Source organism: Sinocyclocheilus grahami, unplaced genomic scaffold, assembly GCF_001515645.1.
Source record: "Sinocyclocheilus grahami isolate Dianchi unplaced genomic scaffold, SAMN03320097.WGS_v1.1 scaffold92.1, whole genome shotgun sequence".
NCBI classification, from domain to species: Eukaryota; Metazoa; Chordata; class Actinopteri; order Cypriniformes; family Cyprinidae; genus Sinocyclocheilus; species Sinocyclocheilus grahami.
The window spans coordinates 2,490,020-2,515,784 of record NW_015505271.1 but is presented as its reverse complement, the minus strand read 5'-3'; the positions used below and the strand labels follow the sequence as shown (position 1 = coordinate 2,515,784).

At 36.8% G+C, this 25,765-nt stretch overlaps 1 protein-coding gene across 2 annotated transcripts in view; it reads right to left on the bottom strand.

The window, feature by feature from the left end:
• The window catches only part of LOC107587369 (calcium/calmodulin-dependent protein kinase kinase 1-like), a 70,064-nt gene that overhangs the window by 12,620 nt on the left and 31,679 nt on the right, over positions 1-25,765 (bottom strand). For both annotated transcript variants that reach the window (XM_016275145.1, XM_016275146.1), the window contains exons 4-13: positions 18,638-18,685; positions 18,375-18,428; positions 13,683-13,734; positions 13,375-13,508; positions 10,991-11,027; positions 9,655-9,676; positions 6,429-6,517; positions 3,416-3,615; positions 2,001-2,054; positions 1,755-1,828 (exon numbers count right to left, since the gene is read on the bottom strand). In XM_016275145.1, the coding sequence (XP_016130631.1) occupies positions 1,755-1,828; positions 2,001-2,054; positions 3,416-3,615; positions 6,429-6,517; positions 9,655-9,676; positions 10,991-11,027; positions 13,375-13,508; positions 13,683-13,734; positions 18,375-18,428; positions 18,638-18,685 (764 nt within the window). The remainder of the gene's footprint in view (positions 1-1,754; positions 1,829-2,000; positions 2,055-3,415; positions 3,616-6,428; positions 6,518-9,654; positions 9,677-10,990; positions 11,028-13,374; positions 13,509-13,682; positions 13,735-18,374; positions 18,429-18,637; positions 18,686-25,765) is intronic.

Sequence of the window (25,765 nt, the reverse complement as noted above, 5' to 3'; positions counted from 1 at the left end):
AGAATATTCCTTTCGTGTTCCTGTTTTACATGTTATAGTACATAGTTCGATTAATGGCACACGTCATTACGTCCCACGTGACGCCATACGACGTCCCCTCTGGAATTTCACGTATAAACATATAGTTTGTCTTCGTGATAATGCCATGTACAGTTTTGGGTGTTTCATTTTTAATTTTATGAAAGCTTCAAGTGCAGTTAATTATTTGTACATGCATACAGACGACGGTGGGCGTTGAAGCTCTTTTATTTTCCGTCAAACGGTTGAGCACTGCTGTGTGTGTATCCTGTCGCAAAATGTGGCGAAAAGTCCTACACGATGCTAATAATGTGATTAAGGTGTTTACATGTATATTCTGCACTTCAGTAATGCGACTAAAATAGGAATACTCCACATGTCTTAATTCGATTTCTGTTTAATTCGAATATGACTTTAGCCGGATTAAGGTAATCAAAAATCTCTGTTTACATGGTAGATTCTTAATCAGAGTATTGTCTTAATCGTGTTAAAATCGGATTATTGTTGTCCATGTAATCGTACTCAGCATGCTTTTACAAGAGATGAGACACTACAGACAGAGAAACACTGTTTCAAACATACACTGACTGTCAAAGGGCCTCTGTAACAATCAAGAGAGCTGAAAAGTTCAGCTTAACTAAACAGAAGAAGAAGAGGTCAGACAGAGATAGTTAACTTACAGAAGAACATAAAAAACACAATACCTGTATGTAAGAGAAAAACACTCTACCACCTTTAATAGGTAGGGTGAGGCTAAAGGATTAATAACTATCTTTAATGCTGTTATAACTTATTGTAGAGAATAAAATGGTATTGTACAGTAGACTACAGAAGCAGTACAGAAGAGCAGAGTATTTTTCTTCCTGGTACAACTATCTAAACATCCTTAATACAAGATGGATTCATATAATATCACTTGAATTGGCTGACTCCGTTGAATATATCTCTCTAATTTCTTTTCTTGTTTTAAGCATAGACTTGACAAAATATAGTGAGGTTTATGCTTAAAAAAGAAACTAAAAAAGCGAGGAGAAGAGGCAGAGTGTAACAGTTCAGTTATAGCATATACAGTACATATACAGTACTGTATATTATATACAGTTACAGTAGAGTTTTAATACAGCACTTGGTTTAACTTAATTGAGTCTCATTATGTAAAGCAGGATTTCCAACCAGGCATCACATCTATCCACCTCAGGAGGTTTCAAAGATTGTGATAAAGATTAAAAAATAAATAAAAGACTAATGAACATTAAAAATGTATTTTAAAATAAAATTTATTTTACATCTATTTATCATCGCACTTATATGAAAGTTTAGAACATGTCAGGGCACTTCAAAATAGAAACATCTGATCATAGCTCACAAAATATTGGGAACCCCTGGTAATGTAGATATTCAGAATTTGATTCAAAATGATGACACTGTGAACAGTTAGCTCGGCCACTGTGTTAGAGAGAGACGCTCTTTCATTAGCTGATGACTTGTCCAACCACATACACCAGATCACATGTATCTGGATGGTCTCTGGCCTTCCACACACAGACGGCAGACTTCATCAACATATCATTCAAACAGACTTGCACAAGCATACACGAATATCATACTAAACCAACACACGTCAATACAGCATTCAGCTCACATCGCCATACACTCAAACATCTCTGACATTTCCTCTCTCTGTGTCTGCTCCTGTGAGACAGCAGATGCGTCGTAAACAGCGAGGGCCGACTTACGTTTCGGGGAACTCCACCGGCTTACTCTTGATCTTACTGTGAAGTGCCAGTATGTACTCATCAATAAATGGGCACTGGAGGACAAGGAAGAAAAACAGAGGAGAGGGAGAGGAGGGAGATGGATGAGTGATCAAAATCATCAATCACACAAATGTCACTGCAGTAGCACACAGTCCCATTCATTGATCATTCTGATATTGAATTACTGCTATCACTCTGATCATATCAGCACATGAGCTGACTCACCTTTCCATACACAAAACAGTAGAGGGTCACTCCCATAGCCCACACATCCAGAGCCTGAAGAAAACACAACTTCTGTTTTAGTGATGCAGGAGAATTCTACAGCTTGGAGCTATTGAAATTAATGGAATTTCCTTAAAGGGACAGTTCAATCAAATGTACATTCTGTTATAATTTATTTACTCCCATGATGCACCAAACTTCTATGCCTTTCTTCTTTGTAATGTTAAACAGAATATTTTAAAGAACAAATTGGTTGCTCTTTGTCATCTGACTGCAATGGCAAATGAAACTGGTTAACAAAATCTTCAGCACCGTACGTACACTACCTTTCGAAAGTGAGGGGTCCGTAATTTTTTTAAAGACTTTTATTCAGTATAGACACATTAAATTGATCAAAAGTGACAGCAAAGACATTTATTAAGTTACAAAAAAAAAAAGCTCTTATTTTGAACTTTCTATTCATCAAAACATTCGGATTTTTTTTAAACATTTATAAAAAATAAGAAATGTTTCATTAGCACCAAATGAGCATATCAGAATGATTTCTGAAGAACCACGTGCCACTGAAGACTGGAGTAATGTCTGCTGAAAATTCAACTTTGCCATCACAGGAATAAATTACATTTTAAAATATTTAAAATAGAAAACAGTTATTTTAAATTTTAATAATATTTCACAATATTACTGTTTTTACTGTATGTTGATAAAATAAATCCAGCCTTGGTCAGAATAAAATACTTTTTATTCTCTACCCCAAACTTTTGAACCGTTGTGTAGCTCTATGACACATGAGTCCATGAGAGAAACAGCAAAGTCCCATTCATAAACAAAATTCTTATTTAAGCCAATTTTAAAGGTGCTGTACGTAATGTTTTGATTGTACTAAAGCATAAAAACACAATAATACTTTTGCAGATATTCAGAACACATGCTAAGTTCACATAGTTGTTTTTCCGAAAAACAAAGCCAATAATACAATTTAAATAAGGACAGTTTAACCAATAATATTTCGACAGCCTGGGTTGACAGTTTGCAAAAAACACAGCATACTGCTGCCATGGAAGTGAGCAAATGAACTGGGTCTGAGGTTGCAGATCTCTAACTGACCTAAAAGCTCTATGACCACAGGCACATTTAAACGCAGATAAATCAACTCATCAGTTTACAGTCTAAGGTTTGTCGCCTTCCATTGTCAGTTGCACTCGTTCCTGTCACATGTCATGAATCTGACAACTTGTTGGAGCATCACTTCTGAGGAGGAGGGGGCGGAAAGACAATATTTTGAATTTGGACTGCAGTACCAATCTCAACCGCTAGCTGTCAATATTACATACTGCACCTTTAAGCCTAATCAGTCTGAATGATTGGCCTATCACAACACATATCAGAAAAAAATCACCCCAGACACACATTACCTTTCCACTAAAGCTCTTGCGGTTGTCTGACAGCGTCTCTGGGGCCATGAAGGCAGGAGTACCAGCAGTGCTGGAGAGCAAGGCATCATTACCCTCAAACTGGTTACTGACCCCAAAATCTGCGATCTTGACATGACCATCATCTCCAAGTAATAAATTTGATGGTTTGATATCTCTGTGAACGATCTTCTGATAGTGCACTGAGCAAAGAGAGAGAGAATATAAAGTGTTATAAAATGAAAATGTATGTTATATGGGTATATCATCAAAAAGAATTATAGAACAATGAGCCATTTCAAAAGTGCAGTTTGCTGACAATTAGCTTTAAATCTCAGAATTTACAAAACAAATGTTATATTTAAACGAAGGTTCATGTGAGGATCAATCTTCTCATTGCAACACCAGAATACTGTATTGTATGTTTCATCTATGATTAATTGTGATCACCTGGCCTAGCAGGAAATCAGAAAAAATTTACTGTGTTTTGGATGTTTAATGATATTAAAGTTTAATAAAGTTACTAAGTTGAGCACAGCCAGTGAAGAGGAGGTACAAAATCAAGTGTGTCTGACAGCAGGAGCTCTCAGCTTAACTACAGAACCGCAGACAGGTTCAAGAAGGTCACTCTGGGCCGTGCACACAGAAGATGAACTTGATTGGTTAATAGATGCTTTCCTGTCTCAAGTGGTCAATCAAAGATAACCTGCCCATCACTTATCATCTTTCAGTCATCTGCAATTACTGGTTATATGTGACAAGAGCCATGTCTCAGACATCTTCAGATGACACGCATGGTAATGAAAAAAGAAAATTAATAAAGGAACAAAGACGTGTTCAAAATATTAGCAGGTTATTGCATATAATTATTTCATCAAAGTCAGCAAGCAAGGTGAATGTGACACATGGAGTATGCCACAGTTCATGTAAGGAGTCTCTCAAGGCCTGCAAAGTGAAGGAGTATGACACACACACACACACACACACATTTCTTAGATTACTATTAATTAATTCTATTGACATGGCTCCCTGAGGTAACTAGCATAGTGCTAATGAAATGAATGGAATATGGACACATACTCTGATTCCAGTCTACGAATTACCGACACACACACAAAGAAGTTCATTGTTAACACAGACTGATTTGTGGCGAATCATGCAAATGGCCTGTTGCCACAGCGAGTGTCGCCTGGTTAATAAGATTCAAATGAATTGATGAAAGCTGAGTTTCCACACGATGAACAGAACAGACACTTGGTAATCAACTTTTTGTTTAAACTACTATCTTGTTTAAAGGCTCAGTACAATTTAAGCTCAGTCAACATATATGTTGATCATAATAAAAAAGTTATTTAGACTTGTCCCTTGTTTTCTTTCAAAAAAGCAAAAATCTATGTCATGATGATACTAACAATGGAAGTGAATAGAGACAATTTTTCAAGGATTTCTTTGCAAATGCCTCAATGTAACCCAGATTTAGTTTTTTTAAGAAACAAGTAACAATTAAAGGGATAGTTCATCTAAACTTAAGGCCCTTTCGCACCGCTTTAGTTCCAGAACTAAACGTACGATACTAAAGTACTGGGACGATTTTGTGCGAACTATTTTCCAGTACCATTTAAAAGGTTGCATTCGCACCGAGAGTATGTACTAAGAAGTGACGTAATCTGGTCGACAGCGACGTCATTTGTGCACAGCGTTCAACAACAGAAACAAAGAAGAACGTTAACAACAGGAGGATGGAGGACGCTGTGATCAGAGCTGTGTTTTTGTTGCGTCTCGCGGGTTTCACAATAATGGACATGGAATGTCGACGTATACGTAAAGCGATTGAAAGAACGGAAAGGAGGACTAAGAATCTCCAATGACAACTGGCAGTGCTACATTTGCTTCATGAGCCTGCACTTCAGCGTCCGTCCATCTATCGCTGTTCTCCAGACTTGCAAAATAAGTTGACATGCTTACAGTATGTTTACACAGCGTTTTAAATCATGGCGGGTGAGGGCGTTTTCATACGCGTTTGGCCAATCAATGTCTACTTACGTCACGATTAGTACCAGTTGTGCTGGTTAGACCCTGCTCCGGAGTAGGAGCTAATTTGGTTATCGAAAAAGGCAGTCCGGTACTAAAATCGCTCCCAGTTCCGGCGGTGCGAACACACCGAAAAGTGGGTAGTTCCACAATTAGTTCTGGTACTATGAAAAGGTTCCTGCGGTGCGAAAGGCCCTATAAACATTCAGGCATTCACTCACCCCCATGTCCTTCCAAACCTATGATATTCGTTCTTCCGTAGAACATAAAAGAAGACATTTTGAGTGTTTTTTTATACACAATGGAAGGCAATGGGTCTCGAAAATGTTTGGTTACAAACAATCTTAAGAATATCTCCTTTTGTGTTCCACCGAAGAAGGAAAGTCATACTGATCTGGAAAGACAAGAGGGTGTATAAAAGATGACAGAATTTTAATTCTTGGGTGAACTACCGCTTAAATTTTTGTGGTGACATTATGCAACAAATGCTGTCGATTGAGCTTAACTTTTACTGCACCCAGAATATTCCTTTAACCGTCAGCATGTAATTATTGAAATGTTGCAACATAAAATCTAATTTCTTCTTTTGACAGATGAGAGAAGATCAGAACGCCTTTTAGAAATAGCACAGACTTGTTTTCATCAGGATTCGATGACCTCCCCCACGCACAAATACATGAGCGCACTGCCACATTCGCTCACTTCATTAGACGAAAAGGATGCCATGATGCGTTAGAACAACAAACACAGAGCTGTTCCTTGAGACAGAACTCGCTTGGGTCTTTATTTTTACATAAGTAATGATTAATGTCAGGCGCTCATCTGTAAGAGTTTGCTTCGCTCTTCTCTACTGGGATTTATTTAACTTCAGACACTCTGTTACAAAGTCCATGTCAAAGTGGTCTCCTTTAAAACTAAAAATGGAACCCAGTGAGGTCAACCCAGCAATTTGAAAATGTTTTTTAAAATAAAGGAAATGACTCACAGTACTCGATGCCCAAAACAATGTCTCTGAAGTAGTGGCGGGCCTGGTCCTCACTGAACGGATTGTCGCTGGGGACCTCCATCACAGGGCTGGTGAGCAATGGAGACACTTTATTGTAAGTTAACTGATAAAGTACACAAAAAAATGCAGGGCTGTTTCAACCCAACTTTGGGTCAAACATGGACTAACCCAACTTTTGAGTTAAAAATTTAATGTAAAAATTTAGCCCAACAGCTGGGCTAGTCCATATTTGACCCACAGTTGTGTTGAAACAACCCAGCATTTTTTAGAGTGTACTAATAAAAGACCGTAATAGACAGCAATGATTCATGAAGAGAAATACTGAATGAAATAAGTGGAGAGACTTTTGATACAATAAACAACTGAGGATCACACACTACCAGCCTTTCAAGTCATTACAAACTCACACAGAGACATGTGTCCTTGTTGCTAAGAGATGCATGACAACTGAAAACAGTATGTGTTATAAAATCGGCTCAAAATATCAAACATGTTTGATTTCCTCCGATTAGATGGAATCATAGTCTAAAGCTAAAAAATCTGTGTCTGTGACCATCATTCATAACGTAATTTTATATTATAATATTGTATCTGTTATTTTATTTTTACCCAATGGGAGTCAATAGCAGACCTATAAAAAGAATATAGGAAAATTATGAAATTTGGCACACTTGTAGTGATGATCAAGAAATAGTGGACCACAGGACCAACTCTATAGCACCACCACCAGTTAAAAAATTGACTTTTGATTGTTATAACTTAAAATTGGCAGAGATGATCTTTAGTCTGATGCACATAGAAATGACTGAACAGAATTGTATGTCCTACTGGTGAAAAAAGAGTTATGAAGCTGTAAACAACAATGTTGACCCAAAATCGGTTCAGAGGGTGTATCTCGGCCAAATTTTGATAAATCGAAATGAAACTTTCGATTTTTTGTTTCATCATAACAATGGCAACACCTATGGATCATGAGATACAAAAAAAAGCTATTTTTGCTAATAATTTTTGAACTGTTAGTCAGAAAATTATGATATTTGTGTCTATGGATTCCTTGGGTAATGTCGAATCTGTAGATGTCGATCAGACAAACCACATGTCCGCCATTTTGAAATTTGTCATAAATTGCAATAACTTTTGAACTAACTGACATATCTAAAATTAGTAGGAATCATTGACAGCATGTCCCGCAGGTACCAGAGCAATTTGAACACAGCGCCACCTACCATTCCAGAGATATAAAGATATTTGCAAAAATGCTTATAACTTTTGAAAACATTGTCCAAATTTTGTTATTTTTGAATCCTTTCATTCCGTGGATTATGATGATTCTGACGATATCTCATTGATCATTTTCCATTAATGTGCCTGTCCGCCATAATGAAGTAAATGAAAAACAGTTTTTTCACTGGTCCTCCTACAAATTTTGTCCAAAATCGGATCAGATGATCTTTGGACTGAGCCACACAGAAAGAACTGAACAGATTTTTGATATTCGCTACAGTTCCCGAGAAATACCTCTCCGAATTAGACCATGCCTGTGTTTGTTGACTTATGCAAGTTAGCTTAGCATGCTAATTGGTTAACATGCTAACAGGTTGCCATTCTTTTTAATGTGGCTGTTCAGCTATCAAGTTAACCATAAGCTACGTTAGCGTTAAGTTAGCTTTGCATGCTAATCTAGTTAACGTGCTATGGAATTTTTTTGTGAGCTCATTCTCGCACTGAAACCTCTCCTCAGCAACCTCTCCTTAGACGATTAAATACGACATTCAGAGTATTTATGTACAAATGTATTATTTTGAATTGATACTCAGCTTAACTTCTGAACTTCAACATCTGTGTGAACACCCATCTTCCCAGTGGCACAACAAGATGGGTGACAGGCACTTGACCTAGAGATTCTCGTGTGGTGCAACTTTATGAAATTGTGTGTAATGTTGTCATTTTGATTAGTTTATTATCCAGATCAGCAGTGTACTAATCTGTATTCCTCTAGGATTAGAAATAAATGTTTTTATTTATGCTGTGTCCATTTTCATTTGAACTTCTGTTCATGCTTACCTACAATTCTGAACCGGATGTTTTCCATGTTCATTCAATTTCTGCTGTTTTTGCTCTTCCTGCTCTGCACAGCGCTACAGCCCCTTCAGAGGCTTGGCCCCGTATCGCTGCTTGCAGCTATATTTTTTAATGAAACTGGTTAACTTTTGGCAACTAGTGTCAACTTCCCCAGACTGTAAATCAGCATAAAAATCTGGGTTGTGTAGTGTGTATTCCAGCCTTTAGTGACCTATTTAAATCAGCAGAATTCCAAATGTTTGCAAGACATATGTGAGAATGCAGCACTGGGCAAGTGAGCCCTGTGATTGTGAGACATCAGCAAGAGAACAAAGGATGCTGGGAAACTACAGGGCTGCACACACAGTGGATAGAATCCTTCAAATGAACTGTGACTGTGAGATTTACATAAAAACCAATCACAAAAACCACTTAGCACAAAACAGGGTCCTCAAAGGCCATTTCATTCATTACCCACAGGCAGTGAATCACGATTGAGCCGAAAGGCCAAACATATTCAACCAGGTCTAGAGAAAATAGACCCTTCTGTAATTATGCAAAGAAAGTTCTAATCTGCTCTTTTCAAGGCAGAAGCCCACAAACAACATTTCTTTCCAAAACAAAGCCAGGCCACTTGGCAAATACTCATATTCCACCAAAGCAAAATGTAACATTTGAAAAAAAAAAAAAAAGTCTTATAATAAACTGGAAGACTGCGGCCCTTTAAATGATCTTTTTATGGATTTAGAAACACAGAAAAAGCAACAGAATAAATAAAACTACAAGTACCAGAAGGAATACTGAAAAGATTAACTGCAATTATTTTATATGCAGTGAGAAAAATGTCTATTCAGTAACAAAAAAAACAAAAAACAAAAACAAAGCAAAAGAACTGATTTAGAAAAAGAAGTGAACAAGAGACTGAGTGAGAAAGTGAGAACATAACTATTTAATTAATCCCTTTGGAACAAGGGAGGAAAACAGGGGAAACTGAGTGAGATCTAAGTGATGACAGATATATGGGACAAGACAGTCGATGAAGAAGGGAAAAAGTGATTAATAGAACGATAGAGGATGGAAGAAAGTGTGGCGAAAGCATCAATTATGCACAAAAGAGGTCTAAGTGGACACACAGAATACTCACCCTTTCTGCATCAGCTCAAACACTGCGGAAAGACCATAGAGAAAGAGAGTCATTAAAGCAAAATGAGAGTGAAAAGATATTATTGATAAATTCATTATTCAGTGCACTTTATGAAATGAAATGTGATGTTCACAGTCCTCATATAGTATGTCATATCCTTAAATGACCCCGCTCTTTTTCACACATAAGTATGATGTGTGCTTTTATTCACACCATTGCACAGTGGTGTGAAGTCATTTAGGATTGTGTAGCAGTCCATCAGCACAAACACCTTATATTCACTGCTACAGTGTAAGTCAGAGCAGCCAACTACATTTGTCATACGTATGACACACTTATTCTACAGATTCTCCCTTCAGCCATTCACTTCACACAGGCTGCACAGTTTGATCTGTTTGAAACACGCCACTGTCTACTTTTCATGAAAAAGTAAAGTTTTTTAATGGTAAACTTCATACTGACAAAAGTTTTGCAGCGACAAAGTGCACAGAGGTCATTCATTTTCAATGAGAGTTGGTGATCTGAGATGATATGAGTGACACTGATCTGACAAAAGTGAAGAGTTTCATTTTATGCAAAAGAGCAGTGATGTGATGAGGCTAGCGATGGGAGTAAACAGCTGAATACTGCAACCAATGAACACATCTTTAGAAAAAAGAGTTAAGCATGCATGATGTGTAAATATAGGTTTAATGTTAATGATTAAAATACTAATAGAATAGCAAAAAGGTTGGGGTCAGTAAGATCTAGATATTTTTTTATATATTTAAGTCTCTTATACTATTATACTGTAAAAACTGCAATATTGTGAACTATTACTACAACTTAAAATAGATGTTTTGTATTTTAATATATTTTTTAATTATTCCTATGACCGCAATGTTGAATTATCAGCAGCCATTACTCTAGTCTTCAGTGTCACGTGATCCTTCAGAAATCATTCTAATATGGTGAAGTGGTGCTCAAAAAACATTTCTTACTATTATCAATGTTGAAAACAGTTGTGGTACAACGGTGATAAAAAATGTTCTCAGGATTCTTTGATTAATAAAAAAAGAACAGTATTTATTTGAGATAGAAATCTTTTGTAACAAAGGTTTGTACTGTCACTTTTGACCAGTTTTAATGTGCATTGACCCTAAACCTTTGTAAACTGTAGTGTAATTAGTTGAACAACACAATGGGTCTAATGTATATTTCAGACTGAGCATGCACAGCTTTGACACAATCACAACTGGTCTAGCATTAGCTACTGTGAAAACGCCATCATTTGCTGAATCTTTGACACGTAGGTGGCATTTTACCACTAAAATTATACTTAAAAAAAAGAACATACCCATGTGAAGGTTGTCCTCCGCTGGATCATCCAGCACCTGAAATAGAAACTTTATTAAAAACACCACCTGCTTCAGGCACTGTATGATATTCTGTCCAGGTTTCTACGTCTAGGAAACTCTCTAACACCCATTAGTAGGTCCAGAGCAAATCTGACTTGAGTTGATCTTTTTTTACATTTATTTTCTTCACTGATTTTATTGGGAAAATCTGTGGAATTATTAAAAATGCTCAAATGTGTTATATATATACATATATATATATATATATATATATATATATATATATATAACACAACTGTTATTAATAACTGAAAGCTATTGTAGAATTTTGTGAATTAAATTAAATTCGCCCAAGTTCAGCAGACACAGATTCAGTGTGAGGCCCTGTCCACACGAACGCGGTTATTTTTAAAACCGCAGCTTTTTCTACACAGTTAGGCCACACCAGGTCACCGAAACCGAACATTTTTTAAAACGCCTGCCAGGGTGAAGATTTCCAAAAACTCTGGTTGCAGTGTTATCGTGTAGACAGCGAAACTGGAGTTTTTGGCTTGTGAGTTTGGCGCCTGCGCTGTTATCGCCGCCTACTGGAGACTTTTTCAGGCTTCTGATTGGTCAACATGGCTTTACGGTTGAGATTATATCGCCACCTGTTGGTTTGGCATGCTCTTGACAGTGCTTCATAGCATGTGTTTGCGTTTTCATATGGACAAAGATTTTTTTTTAAAACGGAAGAAGTAAAAACTCCGTTTATAAAAATACCTGTGTACGTGTGGACATAACCTGAGTCTACCCATTACTACACGCCATATGGGATTTCAACATCAAAAAATAAGGGCATCTACAGCAGCAAACATTACAGAGGAGCTTTGTAGGGAAATGCTTTAACAACTACAGTATTAGGCAGAGAAAAACCTCAGACTGTCCAACAATACATATGAGAGACAACATTTTCAAAGACCATGTTTGATTATTTCCTTAGCTTGCTCAGCTATAAGGCTGTGTGTGCAAATATAATGTGATGGGAAAAAAAATAAAAAACACTTAAAATGCTGAAGCGTATATCACTCTACACCACTGCTTGTTGGAAAAATTTGCTTGTTTCTGGACAAGCTAGATGGAAAAGTAACACTTAATTTAAAATAAATAAATAAACAGCTGGCACAGCGCTGCTACATTTAGTTTTACACTGCGGAAGAGATTTTATATGCATCAAGTGCTTCATCCTTCACTGCCAGCAGAGCACCATTTCTGTGTTGCTCCTAATGGCCACACACTCCTGCATTAAGACTATACTTGGGCCGGCAGTAGGTGATTGGAGTGTAGGCGGTTCCTCTGCCTCACTTTCTACGTTTTCTTTAAACATTTTTCATGCTCTGATTCAATTTCTATCTCACATGCACTCTCTCACCCCTCTTTTCTAATTTTGCTGATGTGCATGGGTGCTGCTGTGATTGAAGAGCACTCAGACGGAACCACAGGGGGAGAGAAGGAAAGGCCTTCAGCATCCCTCCATTCTACCTTCCTTTTCTTCATCCTGAGATCGATCGCACTCCTCTCCACATCCCATTCTCAGGAGCATTATACGTGTCTCTGTTCAACAGATTTACTCCTAGCTGATTTTCAATGTTGCTATTATTTTGTCCCCTCTTTGGCACAAATTACATAATGACACATGACTAGTCCAAAATATAGCTTGGTTATTGAGCTGTTAGTGCAGTTGAGTTCAATTCCTTCCAAATTTCATCTCTCTGTGTTTTTGTTATTTTATTATTAACTATATCATTTTTTTTATCACACCTGGCTTTTCCTGAGACCCAGTGTCTTTACAAATAACTACAGCAGAAAATATGATGTAAACAACATTTAATTATGGGTAAACAAATAATAACACATGTAGAAGGAAGGCTTTTCTGAAGCAAATAAGTTAGTTTGTTCATTTGTTTGTTTATTCTGATGGATATTCAAAAGGGAATTTTGTTTGTTCATTTATTAATTGAGAAGAAAGTTTATTCAGTATGAAGGAAGAAAGGGATTCTGCGTTTGTTCGTGGTAAAGAATGGAAGAAAGGAAGGATGGAAGTTTTAAAGCACGTTTCTTCAGAAGGAAATAAGTTTGTTGAGAAGAAAGGAAGCTGTTTCATTAAGAAAGAATCAAGAAAAGAAAGTAAGTTTGCATTGAAGCTTGCATGGAAGGAAGAAAGGAAAGAAGGAAGGACATTCAAAGGAAAAACGTTTATTTAATAAGAAGTTTGTTCGGAAGGAAGAAAAGAACATTTAGAAGAAAAGAACAGAAGTTTGTTTATTATTATTTTCACTATTATTTAGCAGAAGTTCATTAACAGTGGATTACATGAATGAATGAATATGGCCACAATCCTTACCTCAACCAGTTTAACTATGTTGAGGTGGTCCAGTTTTTTCAGGATAGCTATCTCCTGGTAAACTCTCTCCAGAGGACCAAGCACTTTGGGCTGCTCCCCCTGGGCTGCTTTAGGACCTCGGGGAGGAGGGCGGCCTGCAAAGTGAAAGAAAAAAAGCAACTAAGAATGCTGCTTCATTTAAATATGGAATTCTTCAGCTGGTTTAGAGGACTGCCTCAACATCTGCCTCACAGGACAACATCTGCTGTGCATAACATCTGCATACATCTTGTTTAAAAATTAGATCTTAATTTAAATGCCATACATACGGGGAAAACCGTACTGTTTCATCAGCTTCTTCTTAGACGCCACTTTCATTGCCTACAAAACAAGTAAGATACAGATGAAAAGAGTCAATCAGACAATCTTGCCAACACTAAGCTCTGAACTACAGTATTCTACACAGGTGATTGAGGTGATCTCAAACACACATTTCCATCGAGTCTAGTGGGTGACATAATCAACTGACTTTTTTCCATTTGCATACTAATCAAACAAAGCTTTCACAGGGTTCAATCAACTGTGGCCCTCTCGTTCGCTTCTGGCCTTGATGGGGCACTCGAGATTCCTCTCACAGCAGTGCTCCTGCGTAGGTGATTGCTAAAGTGAATGTGGAAATTTGGTCACAAACAGTGAGACACACTATAAGAAGCAAGCAGACCAAAGTGCTTGTGGTTTGTAAATCAACTTGGGCTTTTCTAAAGAAAAGAAACAAATAGGTTGAGCACGTTCAACCGCTGATGCTTGGAAGTAATCTTTGTATCTGGTCTTTGTAAGCAATTAAAATCTTAATCAAATCAATTGCTTTTGGCACACAGAACTGGGCTTTTACAATCTATACTTCATGGGAAACACATATTGAGTCATCTGTTTCTTTTTACAATGGAAGATGTCCATTATTGAAGAATTGTGCACCTGTGTCTTTTCTCCTCGGACGAAAGGCACAGAGATGTACACGGTGCGCAAATAGAAAATATGGAGACTTATGTAAACGTGGTAAGTGCTCTCTCAATCTCTGCCACTCTGCTCATTACAGTCAGAAAATGGCAATACAACAGGCTGCCAGTTTCTAACACCTGTGGAAAACATGAGGTTTCATAATGAGTGAGTTATGGACAATTTCAAAATTCATCTGAAAGTTGATTCATCAAAGTTCTTCATGACACAGTTTCACATATTGTCATGGAAAGGATCCAAAGTTTAGCTGAAGCACTTGTTGAAACCCTGTGGTCTTTGTCCTTCATTTTTCATGCTATAAAATCCAATATCTCCGAATAATAAATGTTCGAAACATACAGCTACAATAAAAATGGCCGTTCATCTTAAAAATGAAAGTACGCAACTTTAGACGTGAATCCATAAGTTAGCAAAAAGAAAGAGTGCTTTTCTCCTCCCTCTCAAGGACAGCTGGGTGAGGTTGCATCTGTTGTGCTGACGAGTTTAAATAACTCATTTCATCATAGAGGAAACCATGAATGGTTTATGAACATGTTAGAGGTGAGCACGATGAAAGAAAATTGCTATTTAGAATGCAGCAGGGACTGAAAGATCTGAAGCATCAGAATGTAAACGACTGGGAAATGATGGGATGAATCAGCAAGTAAGCAATGCATAAATACAGTTTGCTGTCGGAGGTGATGGATCTATATTTACTTTAAACTATGAAAAATACAGTGGGGTCAATAAGTGAAAATGCCTCTATTTTGCAATATTAAATAATTATATATATATATAGCTTTTCTACTCGCTACTTTTCTGTTGTTCCTTTTTTGCTAATGCTTAAGGCTACACGTATTTGATCAAAAATACAGTAAAAACAGTAATATTGTGACATATTGCAACAATTAAAAATAGCTGTTTTCTATTCTTATATATTTTAAAATGTAATTTATTCCTGTGATGACAACGCTAAACTTTCAGGAGCCATTATTCCAGTCTTCAGTGTCACATGATCTTTTAGAAATACTTCTAATATGATGAGGAGAGCAAGGAACATTTCTAGAAATATAACATTACTATCAATGTCATTATATTATAAATTACATTGTAATTAACCATATTAACCATACATTGTATATTGTACCATAAATAAAACAATCAAGACAATAATGCAACATTATATTATATTATTATAATATTATTCAAAGGTTTGTTTTCTACAGCAAAACCCATATTGCTTTCATAAATTGAGTTTGAATGACAAGAAAATATCAAAATGAATGGTTTCTGAAAATCATATTTCAACTACGGTGGAAAAAGAGTGAAAGAAAATGGTCAGATGTTGCAAAGAGGAGAACGATTACAGAAAAATGAAGAACAAGACATAATTTCAGGATTCATTCTACCTGTAAAGTAAAAAAGAGATACTGTAGGTTTGTGAGGCCAGTGGAGTGTAAAGGCCAGAGACGGGGCAGCCTCACTCTACTCTGCCTTTATGAAAGGATTTGATCTCTGTCCTCTATTTAACCTTGCTATTAAATATCCACACAGCATGAATTAATGAATGCAGATAGGAACTGGGAGCTATATTTTGCTTTCAGACACACTGTCTGTTATGACAGATGATTATGAGGAGGAGAGGAAAATATTCAAATGTGATCAGGAGACCTGCAAAAAGACGAAATACAAACAAGGGAGAAAAATAGCATTATTAGGTACACCTAATACCAAATAAAATGCCCTTTATATACTGATAAATGACGTCATGTTGTATTTTGATCCTACTATGTGAATTCTTCAGAAAAAACAATAATTTTTTTTCCCCACTGTTGAGCCATCCAGTTTACAGCTCATATATATAGTCCATCAGAAGAGGATCCGGCAACAGCCTTCTGCTGTTGAAAGCCCATTCTCTTCAAGGTTATGATTTCAGCTGTGCCTTTCTCATGTTGTGAGAAGTGCTAGTTTGAGTGTTTGTGGCCTTTTTCTCAGCATGAAGGAGTCTGACCAATCTCATCTAACCTCTCTCATTTATAAAGTGTTTTCATCCAGTGAATAGGCTCTCAATAGATGTGATTTTCTTTAGCACTACTCGTTCATTCTGGAGATAGCAGTGCACACAAGAGTCTGTCCATCCGACATATCAGAGACTCTGAAAGCACCCTGTCTAGCACCAACAACATGTCAATCAAAGTCTTTTACACCGTGTGTCCCTTATTTAGCATCTAAACTTTTTGAGCATATTTACATCCTTTACACACATTCCATATAGTCTCTCCATTAAAGGAATAGTTCACTCAAAAATGAAAATGTTGCTGAATATTTACTCACCCTCCAACCATCCAAGATGTAGATGTTTTTTTAATTATTATTATTGGAACAGATTTGGAGAAATTTATCATTGCATCCCTTGCTCACCAATGGATCCTCTGTGGTGAATGGGTGTCATCAGAATGAGACAAACAACTCATAATAACAATCCACAAGGAATCAAAGGACTCCAGTCCATTAATTAACATCTTGTGAAGTGAAAAGCTGTGAGTTTCCTCATTAGTCTGTTCCCCTTTCGGGCTTGAACTGATGGTAAAACTAATGACATTATTTACTGTCTTTACATATATTTTGAAAGATGAAGCTCCTACGAGTGCTTGTGGTGTTCGGCCAATCACAATGCACTGGGTCAGCTGGCCAATCAGAGCAGACTGCGCTTGTCGGAAGGAGGAACTTTGTAGAAAACGAAGCGTTTGAGAGAGGCGGGGCATAGAGGACCTACAATAATGTACAGTATTTGAAAAATAATGTGCTTTTTGAATATTAAAGCATGTCAACATATTCTGTTACACCAAATACACAAAACAATGATCTTTAGAAAAGCATCATATGACCCCTTTAATACAAGTGATGTAATGCTAAATTTCTCCTAATCTGTTCTGATAAGGAAAAAAAACTCATCTTGGAAGGCCTGCGCGTGAGTACATTTTCAGCAAAATTTCACTTTTGGGTGAACTATTCCTTTAATATGAGCTTATAAAAAATACAAAATCAAAATACAATTAAAAAATGCTGAGTAAAGTACTTTTATGTCACACTGCAAGACATTTCAAGGTATTTAGCTATTCTGACACATTGTTTCCAACTGTTATGCTCCCATATGCCACCTCCATACACACAGATCAACACAGCTTTAACTTATTTTATGCTCATTAATGCTGAAAATCTCACTTTCTGTCATGTACCTCATCTTGAAAAGCTTGAAAAATATCTTATTTACTTCCTGTGGGGACCTGATTAGCACATTTGGAAACTAATAATTCCTACTGTAGGGCTAGGTGACAAAATATAACTTATATAATATATATATAGTATTTACATTTTATTCCTGTCCATATTGTTTATTTTGATGTTTCTGCATTTCAATTCACAATGAGGATCACACCGCAGAACAATTTCCATGTTTTGCTTACAAAAATGCTAAAAAAACATTAAATGTAAACTTGAACAGAACCTTTTATGCTTGTGTTCTTTGCGGTCCAACTAATGTATAAAGAATAAGAGAAAAATGATGAAATAAGGCATTTTTCTCTGAGGACAGTAAAATGACATCTTCCTGTATGTCTATTTATGTGTATGTGCGTTTGCTCAGTTGTGTACATATTGTGATCAACAGTGATGGTGTTTGGGGGCAGATATAAACAGCTCCAAATGAAATGAATGACTGCTGCACAGTCCTGCCATTTCTGTTATATCACAACCCTTCCCCATCTGCTCTCATTTTTATAACCGTTCAGTCTATCCTGCCTCTCCTCCATCATCCTCTCTGTCAAGCCGCTTTTCTCTTCCAATCTCTTTTGCCTAGTATATTGTTTTTTAGCTTTACTTTACATTTTCACTTTTCCACAATATGCACTTCATAACTGTTTTTAAAGCTTAACTGAGTCATTTTTGCACAACTATAGCATCACCAAATTCAGTCAGTAGTTAGGATGATGCAACAAGGACAAGTTATTTTAAAATATACTTACGTAATATTTGTCATCATCCTCGTTGTACGCCAACTTGACAACACCATATGAGCCCTTTAAGACAGAAGAAATGGATAGAAAAACAAAATACACAGAGTAAAATGAGTCCGATTATGAGACTGTGTTATGGGTCAGTAAGGGTCAGTGTCTGAATGCCTGAATGACTGCTTTGAAACACAACATGGCCATTAGATTTTTCTGATGTCTATATGCATGTCGACTATCGAAATAACGCAATCTAAGTATGATGTAGGTGGGCTTACCTTCCCAATCTCACTCTTTAACTTGTACTGGTTAAGCTGGGTGCAATCCTGAGATTATGAAAAAGGAAGAAAGAAAGAGAGAGAAGAACAGAGACAGAGAGAGAATGGAATCAATCCCAGCTGCACACAAAAAGGATACAATATTAATATATTACACACTAGCTGGAACATGTAAGCCAGTTACAGGAGGAAATAACAAATCTCTGCATTTGTTTCATAACCTATTCTACATGGAAATGATTTAAAAATAATTTTGTGCCCTGGTTGACTATGAAGGCAAATACCACAGTCTCAGTTTCCCATAGCCTAACATTTTACTATTGGCAGAAAGACTAATCCAATGAAAAGGCATTTTAATATTGGTTTTCATTAAAGAAATTTCAATCATCTTTTATTAATTGATATTAAGGTCATTTTACATAATTTAATTCATTAAATATGTAAAATATTTTAAACAATTTTATTCAGAAATAAAATCAAGCCTTACATTCTCATGTAAGTATTTTGAATTTGGGAACAAATGGAGTAAATTCATGAAAAGAAAAATAAAAACATTTTCAGTTTTTCTGGATTTCATCATTGACTTCTGTTTTTAATAAGCCATAATTTTATTGTGCCCATGAGATGATGCCATGTCTGTATCAACTGCTGCAATGATTGTATTTTCTAAGTCTGAAGATTTATCCAGAGCTAAGACATTTGCATAAATCCATCTGATTGGTTAAGATACCTTTAGGCAATCAGCCTAGAGTAATCAATTTCTGAAGTAACAGCATTATCTCCAACATTCATGAAATTATGACAGAACTTCTCCAAAACCATGGTCAGTACAAGACCACATTATTAAAGAAGAAAATGCATCTTGAAAAAAAAGAAAGATCTGTGAATCAGCTGGCAAGTGCAAAAAGACTCATATGTATCCAAATTGGCAAAGCAATAACTATATCTGGATCAGCAACCTCGGAGTACTGCAAACTTTTCTCTGCAGCAGGGAACATTACTACTGCAAACAATTCTGCCCTAATGGACTCTTTTCACAAGACTGTGAATGTTCTTTGAATGTTCATCTGCATCATAAATTAGTACATTTACAACACTATTCTTTGTATTATATCCCCTTTGCATCAAATTACAAAAAAACTGTTAACGCTAATGCGAGGGTGTTTCTAATGCAGCGTCTATGGGAGGGACGGTAAATTTGACATCGTTCTCTCTTCTGACAGTCATTATAAATTTGTTTTCCTTTTATTGAAAGTCACGAAAACACTATTGTGGAGTTTTTCTTTTGCTATTTGAGCAATGAATGCAAAAAATATATTTGTGGTACTCGGCCATTCACTGCTCTTCAACTTAACCCAACTATGACGACTTCCGCTGCTGAGAAACCCGGAAATGTGAAAAGGGTCCATAACAGAAATGCGACAATCCTAGCTTTCTAGTAGCTGGAATGCACTGTAAATCTTGTAGCATTATAAAGAAGATAAAAAGAGACCTTTATGTTTACTTTAAAAGCATTACATTTGAAAATGTGAAACATTTAATTTGAAAAATGAAAACATCAACAAACTGCCATTTTCTTTAGATTCATTATGTGTTGTGCTGTACTGAAAAAATGTGGTTTTAAAACTGAGGTATATAACAAAAGATGGATTTACAGTGCAGTTACATCCCTGCTCAACATCATTTCAGAACTTGCACACATATTAAAACAAAGATTCTGAGAAACAGGAAGAAAGACTATAGTGGTAACAGCAAAAATCAGAGGAAGTTAAGAGAGGAAGAACCTCACTGGAGGAGGAATCTCGCTGAGAATGCACTGACAGATGAGGATACATATACACAAATTTCTGATTACAGTACAGTTTGACTTTTTTAGTTTATTTACAGATAATGGTGAAATGAGAAGAACAAAAAATAAACTAAAGATGGAGGGGTAGAGAGAGAAAGAGAGCGAGAGGGCAGAAGAGAGGGACACTGGACTCTTGGCTGAGTCCAGACTATTACTGGCACAAGCTCAGTGAGCCCTGCATTGCAGTAAACCCACACCTGCACTCACACGCATACGCACACGCACACGCACACGCACACGCACACGCACACGCACACGCACACACAGACACACGCACGCACGCACACACACACACACACACAGATGGTCAAAACTTACCAAGAACAATAGCTTAAAAATGATTATAGATGGACTAGAAATAGCTAGTTTAGACAGAACCTTAAATTTGTTCAGAAGTCAAAATCAAATCTGTCTAAATCTGTGTTAGTGAGCACTTCTCCTTTGCCGAGATAATCCATCCACCTCACAGGTGTGGCATATCAAGATGCTGATTAGACAGCATGATTATTGCACAGGTGGGCCTTTGGTTTGCCACAATAAAAGGCCACTCTAAAATGTGCAGTTTTATGACACAGCACAATGCCACAGATGTCGCAAGCTTTGCCACAGGCCACAATCAACAACCTGATCAACTCTATGTGAAGGAGATGTGTTGCACTGCGTGAGGCAAATGGTGGTCACACCAGATACTGACTGGTTTTCGGACCCCCCAATACAGTAAAACTGCACATTTTAGAGTGGCCTTTTATTGTGGCCAGCCTAAGGCACACCTGTGCAATAATCATGCTGTCTAATCAGCATCTTGATATGCCACACCTGTGAGGTGGATGGATTATCTCGGCAAAGGAGAAGTGCTCACTAACACAGATTTAGACAGATTTGTGAACAATATTTGAGAGAAATAGGCCTTTTGTGTACATAGAAAAGGTCTTAGATCTTTGAGTTCAGCTCATGAAAAATGGGGGAAAAAACAAAAGCGTTGCGTTTATAATTTTGTTCAGTGTATAATTAAATATATAATATCAGCTGATAATATCTATCCATTTTTTTTATCTCTAATATTGACCAGTAACCAATCTGGAACCAATATACTACTGTACATTCCTAATTAAAATTAATATTATTCACATTATTCATCATGTTATTCATTCATATCATTCATCAATTATTCATATTGTCATGGCTTAGACAGTAAAGAACAATAGAGCCTTTACTTGAAGCTAATTACATAAATATTTCATAGTAGTCTACACTTTCCTATCCATAAATGTTTCATAATCATTTGTCTCACAGGCTCTACAAAATCATTTTGAACCATATTTACTTTCACATCAATTAAATGAAGAAGAGAGCAAAAATATCTACACATTGCCCCATAATGAGGTCTAGTGACATGTTTTATTTTGCAGGATGCTTAGTTTCTTCTCTATGTTGTGAGGATAACTTGTGGGCTCTGAGGAAAAATCAGCCACAACTTTAAAACAGATATGCCTAAAAACGGAATTGCTTTTCCTGTCCATGGACAACAGCAAGTTTTCTAGGCTGGTAATGTTATTGTGTAGCTCCTACCATCAGGTAACGCTTCAATGAGATTTCACAGTTATAAACTACAGGGCACATGTCACTCTACATATGAAGGTCTCACAGAGTCAGATCACATCTGAGCCCTGTCACAACAAATAAACGCCACGTCTACTTCCTGTGAACGCAGAGGAATGCCTCCTAGGGCAATGAGAACTGAAGGATTGCAAAAAGGGAAGACGAATGAAAGAGGAAAAGAGAGGGGAGAACACGAAGAGAGGAAGTTTGAAAGAAAGCGAGCTGAAGTTTTCACAGAGGGAAATAAAATGTTTATGCGTGACAGTGGAGGATTAGCACACAGGCTCAATTTTCACTTTGGTGCTCTTCCAGGTTGGCCCTTTTTTCTTTTAAAACCCGGATTAGACTGGATAATCTTGGGTTTAAGTAAGATACAACCAAATTGTGCATTGAAATGTTGTACTACAATAACATCTGGGATCACATGTGTTTATGGGTAATGCTAGAGGTACAGTGGGCACAAAGTATTTTATAGAAAGGGCAAGAGTTTATTATGGGCAAAGGTGAGTGAAGGGAAAAAGTACACTAGAACAAAACTGAAAAGGGCAAAAGGAAAAAAGAAACAGAGACAGAGAAAGAGCAAAAGCACAGAGAGTGTAGGCAAAAGCGAGGGAGGAAGAGAAACATCCAGTGATGTGAAATCTGACAGTCAATTACTTTGACTACTCCATGTTCCTTAACCAAAACAGCCTCACATTACTGCTCACACTTCAGCTGGAGTGTCAAGGCAGAGAGGAGTGTGTGCATGACAGCTGTCTGAAGTGTGAGGGAAAAAAACGATAGTCCTGCATTACCGTAGTCTGTGGGGTATTTTGAGCTGAAACTTCACAGACACATTCTGGGAACACCCAAGACCAATATTACATCTTATAAAAAGGGGCATAATAGGTGCCCTTTAAATTGTAATAATATTTCACAGTATTACTGTTTTTACTGTATTTTTGATCAAAGTAATTCAGACATGCTGAGTATTAGAGACTTCTTTCAAAAACACTTAAAAAATCGTACAGACAACAACTTTTTGAACGGTAGTGTACAATTCATCTTTTATCGCTTATAATGATTTCTACATGAAAATGTTCCTACACAGGTTTTTTTATGTACAAATATGACCATAGTTAGCGAATGAGATGCAATGCGATATTTCCTCAAGATGCTGCATCCAATGAATGAAACAATACATTAAAACTAATTAAACCTAACATTATAAAGAATAATTTTCCCTGCAGAACAACAACAGTAAATCAATGTAAAGCTCTTCTCCACAGCTCTTTCCACCAGTGATAACCATCTCACAGGCAGTAACGTAAATCATGGCAGAACATGTGAGAATGTGGGAAAGATACACTGCGCTCCTCTAATCTCCGCTTTATGAGGCTTCCTTTAACTACCAGTGATCACATCAGAGCCTGCAGCCGTTTCTGCCACTAAAACAAACAGTACAGAGATATTAGAGAATAACAATAAGATCCTTAGAAAAGATTGAGGAATGTTTGATTTCTTCATATTTCATAAGAATATATGTGCTCAAGTGTCCATTACACACTTTTTATTTATAATAAAGATGTAAATAGAGTAAGTTTGTGAAAAATAATGATTTATGATTCATTTCTTGCCATCATTCAGCTCTGATCTTGAATTTACCACTCTCAGAAAAAAAGAACACTTCATAAGACGTTGATATTTGGTTAAATTTAGGCTGTGACGTTTCAATGTCAGTTCAATGTCTAATTTGATGTCCAATACCGACGTCAGCTGACACTGATATTTTGTTGTTCTTAGGTTGTGTTGTAAAGTAACCAAAATCCAACATTAAGCCAACATTAAAAACGTTAAATTGATGTCAAATACTAACGTCAACACGATTTTCATTCTCAATCAAAATGCAACGCCTGTCCGACGTTAGGGTCCAACGTCAACCTGACGTTATATTTACGTCCGGTGCCTGCTGGGGGGGGGCACAACCTAACACTTTTTTGACTTTGTCAGTTTGTGTAAATCCACATGGGGTTTAGAGAATATTCTTTCCACATTAATTTCACACTTGTCTAGTACAAATATTTGGTTTTGTTTCATAATTACAGTGTATACTTTTTTCTTTATTTACCCCAAAAGAATGTATGGAGATAGAAATGTTGCATCATTCCAAATAAATAGATTATGACCCACAAACAAATGTAAAGAGATTAACAAAAATTAAACATATTGACAAATAAATAGAATGAGATCTACAAATAAGTCTTTCAAATAAGTCCATGTAAGAGTTTCACAAACATGAAAAAATCATGAAAGTAATTATGAAGAAAGAAATTAATTAATGTTGTATTAAGGTATTTTTGCATGGAGGAATTTTTTACCATTAAAATATATTTATAGGAATGTCTTAAGGTAAAATTGGATATATTGTATATTGTTTTTGGGCCTGCGTGCATATTATGATATCCATGATGAATATTGATGTTATACTGAGTGCAGGTGTGCACTAATCAATGTGGCACTGAGGAAGAGCTTTTGTCTCGAAAACGTTTTGCACTACGCACTTTTTTACGGCCTTTGATTAAACATTATAATAAAGATTTTTTTGAGGAGGTTTTGCCCTGCATTTGACCGTGTGCGGATTGTTTTTTCTGCTAACTAGTAAAAACTGTACATTTTGTTATGCTAGCATGTGCTGAAATGTTTAAACCATGTGTGTTACAACTAACTCCAGGTTAGTTTGTGCCCCACACACCCCTGTATACTTTAGGTAACAATATGTACCTTTAAGGTACCAATATGGACCCTTTAGCTACAAAAGTGCATCGTTCAAAAAGGTACCGCCCAAGTTTTGTGCCTTTATTTCTGAGAGTGTATAAGTGTTTTTAGGTGATACCAGTGCTTGAAGTGGAAAAAAAGAAGTGCCGGTACTCAACCCATCCATGCACTCAATCCATGCAGAATCACTAAACCACTGACCAGCGCATAATCTAAAACACCTTCAGCCGGCATTCATTATAAAACACTCATGCTTTTAAGCCAAATACACACTGAAAAGAATAATTTTCTGCATCTGAACGTGAGTCACTATTCTCTCCACCATCTCTGATGAAATCGTCTGTGTTTTCTCTGCATTAGCAGAACTTAGTTTTGAACTTATTACTTATTACTACTAATGCATTCCTTTACTGAGTCCTTGAACTTTCCAGAAGTTTACCAGTTTCAAATGACCTCCTGGGTAGTGTGCTTTATAGTGTCATTTCTAATCACCCAGACACTGATGCTTTGACTCAGTACCGGCAACATGTCAGAAGCACTGGTACGCCAGTGGCGTTCCGTCCACATAAGCTGCGAATGCTCCGCATACCCAGGCAATTTGAGAGAATAAGTTCACGGGATAATTAATACAAACATGATTATAAGTTGGTCCCTTGTCATTTGAAATGTAACTTAAAGCTTGAAGAGTTAGGAAAAAGTACGTACAATGATTTATTTGCCAAACGGCAGTGACTTTCTTTAAATCTACCAGTTGCGGTTGCTTCTGGGCGAGCGGATTCTCTACAGCTTTCTCGCCTCTGCTCTGCTGCTATGACTCGTCAGGATTGTAGCGCGTTCTCAGTGATTTGCTGGTCTGCAGCTGATTTCATGCGCGAGGTAAACTGTAGGATATCAGACCGAATCAGACAATCTAAGATTTGGTCAGA